Source organism: Helianthus annuus, chromosome 8, assembly GCF_002127325.2.
Source record: "Helianthus annuus cultivar XRQ/B chromosome 8, HanXRQr2.0-SUNRISE, whole genome shotgun sequence".
In the NCBI taxonomy this organism is placed as follows: domain Eukaryota; kingdom Viridiplantae; phylum Streptophyta; class Magnoliopsida; order Asterales; family Asteraceae; genus Helianthus; species Helianthus annuus.
In genome coordinates, this window is record NC_035440.2 from 78,792,361 (window position 1) to 78,798,918 (window position 6,558).

The 6,558-nt window shown below is 39.0% G+C and overlaps 1 protein-coding gene across 1 annotated transcript; it reads right to left on the minus strand.

The window, feature by feature from the left end:
- Nucleotides 1-2,387: 2,387 nt before the first annotated feature.
- On the minus strand, nucleotides 2,388-5,020 carry LOC110870182 (long-chain-alcohol oxidase FAO4A). The gene is made up of 3 exons (XM_022119385.1): nucleotides 5,015-5,020; nucleotides 4,146-4,920; nucleotides 2,388-3,523 (listed from the first exon to the last, which is right to left on the minus strand). The coding sequence occupies exons 1-3, from the start codon at nucleotides 5,018-5,020 to the stop codon at nucleotides 2,505-2,507; spliced, it is 1,800 nt and encodes a 599-aa protein (XP_021975077.1). The 3' UTR covers nucleotides 2,388-2,504.
- Between the last annotated feature and the right edge of the window lie 1,538 nt (nucleotides 5,021-6,558).

The following is a 6,558-nucleotide window of genomic DNA, read 5'->3' on the forward strand; positions in this document are numbered from 1 at the left end:
ACCGTAGTTGGGAAATATTTTTATCATAGTTAAACACCAAACTTTTATGATAATAAATGGGATAAAACCCAAGTTTCATTTGACAATACATTTGTAAGGATAAACCCTAATTATTGAAAACATAAACTCCGTTTCTTATTTGGTAACTTTTATAGCCACAACTTTAAGCCTTCAGTGCTCTCCAGCTAGCTTCTATTAGCTTCACATTAAGTACCTGAAACGTGTTTTAAAAAGGTTTCATCAGCAAGAAATACTGGCGAGTGCATCCCAGTTTAATCAAAATATTTTTTTACGACTTTACAGTATTAAGGTTTACAATGTTTATATCTATCTAATTATTCAATACAGTATTGCTACTGGGCAACCTTTTGTCCCCCCGTGCTTGCGGTCATGCTACTATTCGGAATAGTAACGAGGGTCAAGTAATATACAAAACCCCACATACTGATGATAATTGTAGAATTACAAAAGGTTAATCAATGTAAGTGTCTTGATAAATAATCATGGTTTTGTAAAATATTTGACTCACAAAAGGTGACAAAAATAAGATGTCCTCACATTGTTGATTTAGGTGATACTACTATAGCTTCCTGGTGATTCTCGTGGTTATTATATATTAAAATTAACAATGCACACATGTTAGTAAGATAACCCAAATCACATTAACCGTACAACTCGAGACAGAACTCCAATGACTGAGTAAGGCAGAGCCTTGACATGCATTACGGAGTCCTAGATCAATCGGGTGTAACACGAGACAGAACTCCAACGGCTGAGTCAGACTGAGCCTTGACATGCGTTACGGAGCCCTAGATCAATCGGGTAGGGTAACAGATATGTGATCGGGAGTTATAATACTTACAACGAGCTAGAACTTCGCTTTTTGGGGGTATTATTCCCGAGTGTTTAGACTATCAGAGAGTTTGAGAGAGAGAAAAGAAAATGAACGTTAAACAAATGAGCTATCGACCCCCTTTTATAGGCTGGAAATGGACTCCGTCGCGCCCCGCGACGCCCCAGGCTAAGCCTGTCGCGGGCCGCGAGCCGCCATAGTTAGGGTTTAGGTTGGTCGAGTCAGACCACTAGCCTCGACACGTTCAAGGGCACGTGGCACAATTGTGTGCCGGACAAGTAAGAGTTGTCGCGCTCCACGAGACCCTAGGTCTCACCCGTCGTGGGCCGCGAGACACTTAAAATAATGATTTGTTTGTTTTCTATAAATATTAAGGTATTTTAGGTCCGTTAACAAGTATGCGGGTATAATAGGGACGTTAGGGGAGTGTTAAGGGGTTTTTGGAGGGTTGTTATAATAATGTTACACCGTATTTTTTCCTTTACCCTTTTCCGATCACCGTTGTTCAAGAGGCCACTCCACCGACAAAGAAAACAAAGCCACCTGCTTATTCTGTTTTCTCACCTTGCCAAACGAGACGAATCCAAAGCCGCCTGCTTTGACGGATCCTTTCTGCCCGTTTTTCACGCACCACGCCGGTCTCCTCTTTTCACGAAACAAGCCGATCAAGGCACTCGTTCTCACTTCTCACCATCTACTGTTATCACTGGTTGTAGACCAGTTGCGTAAACCCGCAACTAACAACTGAACAACCTAGTATCTTCTTCCTTTGATCTCCGCTAACAGCTACGAGCTACACCGGTGTTCACCCGTCACCCCCGTCATCCTAACCGGTACTCTCCGCACGACAACGACTGACACGAACACCACAACGTCTCCATCTTCCGCTATTAAACATCCCCGAGACAACACCATCGTTTACGACTGCCCTCCACCGACCGACACACCCGTTGGCGGCGGAGGCTTCCTGCGATCTTCAAACCCGCTTCTCGAGCCCTAGGCTCTGATACCATGGTTGGTTCAGGCCCCACTTCACACACTCTATCACACACTTAACTCACGTATGTATCTAGTATATAACTTCCAAGGAAAATGCAAGAGAAAGGAAAGCTGTTGTTTCGATTATTATCAAAGGGTACATTATCAAATGAACAAATACTACTCCAATTTATATAATATTTCACGCAGAACTAGAAGAATTCAACGTAATTCCATTTATTTAGCAACCACCTCAACGTCCATTCCCAATCACGTGTACGAGACAATTGCGCCTAATTTGGTTGACCAATATTGAGAAGATTGATTATTTAATAACCCATTTATCTACTGATATATTTGCTCTTTTGACTTGTAACCGGCTGACCCGATAACGCACCACGTTTGAACTGTAAACAAACCGAATAACCCAACAATATCTATATTCATCATCAGGAAAACTGTTTTGTTTTATCTAATCTGCATAGCTAGTTCTGGGTTCTTATATTAAGTGTTGATAATATAGTATAATACATAATGTGAATGGTACAAAATCACAGAAACAATATAGTGAACACTTGTCATATATAACCAAGTTTTTTCTATATATCTAATTAAATTATCAAATGATGTTATTACAATGTTTGACCAACAATGTCAAGTGGTATTTTGCCAACTATATATCATAGAAGGTGTCCATTCTTCTAAGAGATTCAAGAACAAACTGAGCAGTGCAATAAGCAATGGCTTGGACTGTGATCATTGGATTCACACCCAATGCCGTCGGGAAAACACTCGTGTCCGCAACATACAATCCTTCCACCTCCCATGTCTCCCCCGTCGGATTCACAGCCGACCCCTTTGCTTGGACACCCATTCGACAACTCCCCATTTGATGAGCTGAACATATTGGCGTCGATAAGTCTCTCAACGCTCTCGAGCTTTCCTCTTTTACAAAACACTCAAACTCATGATAACTCACATTCTTTACATTCAGTGTCTTCCCTTTGTTGTTTTGTGTTCCAATTTCTTCTGCTCCGGCTGCTGCAAGTATTCTCAGTGATTTCTCCAGCCCCCTCTTCAGATTCTCTTCATCGGCGACGTCCATTTTGTAAGTAATCGACGTTTTCAAGTCTGTTTCACCGGAACCATTATCTCTCGCCAATGCGAAAACGTGTGCTGTCCTCGAAAATTTCGACATTCGTGCCTTGAAATCGGAACCAGAAACCCATGGCATCAGTGCTGAAAACATACCTGGGTGCAGTGCCGGTGTTTGTATAATGGAACCATATCCGGAGCCTTTGAAGTCTGCAACCACGGTGGACATAGCAGTCATTATGCCTCCCTTGTAGCTCTTCTTTTCGGCTTCTGGCCAACTTCCAGACGGGAAATGACCCCATGCCATCACCACCGGATGTATATGCAAGTTCTTACCGATATTAGGGTTCTTCAAGCCGCTCTTTTTAAGCAGATATGGGGTACACATTGCCCCACATGCTACGATGGTCACTTTTGATTCAGCGAAACAAACTTGTTTTGTTCCGTCTTGGTGTATGAACTCAAAGAGGACCCCTTTCGCGGTGCTCCGATCTCTACCTTTCTTCCAATTATGAATAACCTCGACAGCCTCACACCCAGGTAAGATCGTACCGTTTCCGGATTCAATTAGGTCTACTAGCCATGTCTCCGATGTACCTACACGAACCACAGTTAACCGATTGGCGGAAATTTGTTATGTTCGTTTATTAATATGTCTCTTTCGCAGTGACCAAGCTTAATATACCCAAAAAATTTCTATACGAAAACTACATACTCTTCGCTACTGAATGAAAAGTTCGAGGGGTCGGCCGCCCACTCCCGCCCCTTAAAAGCTTCGCCCATGCTCTTTCGTTCGTTTATCCCGTGAACATTCATTCGGATACATTTAGTTATGCTCATAGTTTATTTATATTTTCTTTAAGAACATTCGTTTATATATTCATTAAAAGTTTTTAGACACATGAGTCTAGTTTTATTATTTTTTTAGGCAAACAAATTGATATCCATGTTTACTTTTGGTAGGTGTTGCTCAATTTATATTGGTTTGTGTTTGTTTATGTTTGTGAACCATTTGCTTACATTAGTGAATCGTTTATTTATATCATTAACAAAAGAGCATAAATGAAAATGAACACTTTTTCTCTTAAAAACGAACACGAACAAGAAAACCGTGATGGTATAATTGTTCGCGTCCGATTGCTTGTTCGGAAAGTTAAACGAACGAAAACAAAACAAGCCTGGTTCTTGTTTGTTCGGTTCGTTTACACCCTAGACGTACCTTTCTTTCTTCCATCTTTGCAACCAAGGCAGCACCACCCACAATAGTGATCTGGAGATGAGTTTCTTGGAATGTTATCAACAGGATACCCTAATTCCTCACACCCTTTTCTTAAAACCATGTTATTGAACCCTTCATCTTTCACTTCAGATTGCACACCCATTCTTTCACAAACAACATTCAAAGCTTCTTCATACAGTTTACTCTTAAACAACTCTAGATCATAACATTCAGACCATTCGTTCCGCACATGAACCGGTGTCTTGATCGAAGCCGACCAGTTTATAGCCGACCCACCACCCACAGTCGAACCAGCGAGTATCATTGCCTCCATGTTACTTGTAGCTAACAACCCTTTTCCAAGGTACATATCATCCATGGATGGACCTTCAAGAAGAGAAAGATTACTTCTTGCACGATAGTTTCCTTTTTCGAGTACTAGAACCCGATAGCCAGATTTAGCTAGCACCCCTGCAACCACACCGCCACCCGAGCCCGAGCCAACTACTACTACATCACATTTTATGACCATTGATGGAGCTTTAGGGTTCTTGAAATGTGTGGTTGGATAACGTGGAATAGAGATGGATAATCTTGATCTTTGCAGCGCTTCTGCTATGATGTTATGGGGTTTGTTGAGGTGGACAATGCCTTTGTAAAGTGGCCCAAAATAAGTTTCTGTGTTTATAGAATGTTGAAGTTGTTTAGTGAAATCAGGGTCAGGTCCGCAATAGTCTATGGCTTTCCAACATGGGTTTTCGTTCTTCTCATTTACCTGCAAAGTAACATGGAAACATGATATTCAATCTGAAAGTGATATTAGTTCTTGTATTTTTCTTTGAACTATCTGATTGAATTTTTATATTTACCAACATGATATTCAATCTGAAAGTGATCTCAACATGTTTCAAAGAGATAATCAGGCCCTACGTATTACAAATCCTTGTGTAACATAAAGCATCAACCCTCAAAATTAAAATAAGGCCAGTTCGTTCCATCCGTCTTCTTCATACTCGTTAGAGTCATCCCCAAAAATCTTGAGAATTCGGGGGTTTTGGCCGAGTAGAAAAAACAGGGCCCTAAAATGCGACGCTAAAATGAGCTGCCTTCGCTGGTTTTATTTAAATGGGTTTAGTAATCTATACTATATAATAAAAGAAACCATGTTAGGGACACATGGCGCTCTATGAGGCAGTCTTAATTATTTTTTTAAATATTTATTATGGAAAGTCAATTATTGATAATATTAAATTTAAAATATTTAAATTTAAAATTTGTAGAAGAGATTTTAATGATAAAGACAAAGATAACTGATAATAATAATAATAATATTTATAATGATAAAGATTTATTTTAATTGGTAATTTTAATTGTTTTTATATTTTGATGATAAGGACAAAGATAACTGATAATCACATATTACAATAAAAATATTTATTTTAATCAACTATTTCGTTAAAAGGATTTATTCAGTACATGTAGAACATATATATTTTTTATACATGTGGTACATTTAGAATCTTACTTCTAATAAAGGATCTCATTATCCTGTTTTACACTCCAATGAAATACTAATATTAAATCATAATATCCAACTTATCTCTTGTATATTTAATATCTTTTACTAAAATATTTCTTTTCTTTTTTTTTTCTGTTGATTATCCAACATCAGGTAATACGTAAGTTTCTAACATAATAATAAATAAATAAAAACAAAGTAAAATGTTATAAATCATGTAATACACAACTCTCTAACTGATAAGTAAATAATACCTCAAAGTTCATTTTGTTAGAAAACACACCTTAATGACTAAATGTGTTAATAGATTAGACATGTGTTTATTCAAATCATGCAATACACGAGTTTTTAAAAGATGTAACTATTTTATTACTTAGTATATAAAATTATATTTATTCAACCCGTGTAATACACGGGGTTCTAACCTAGTGTAGTTTAAAAGAACACTTGGCCATTGAGTTTAGTTGGTTACATGGGTTTTATTGTTTAATGGGCTAAACTAGTTCAAAAGTTAATGGCTTTACTTTAGGGTATACGGGGTGTAAGTGGGGAATGCAATCGGTGACCCCATTCACCTAAAGGGAACACCGCCGCCATCCCTTAGGTGAGTGGGTGAGAGGAGTGAAATGGGTGGGGGTTCACCGAAGAGAGGGGGAGGAGAGAGAGAGGAGAGAGGGAGCTGCCATCCAATCAATGATTTTCTTTTCTTTTTTTTTTTAAAAAAAAAAAAACCAATTCACCTAAGAGGGGAGTGGCGCCATCAAATTGGGGTGTTAGGGGAGTTTAAGAGGGGAGTTGACGTGGCACACGGGGATTGGTTTGGCGTAAGAGAGGGGACTCACCTATTAGGTGAGCACCCCCTTCACCCTTACCAAACAAGCTGCCTTTTAAAAA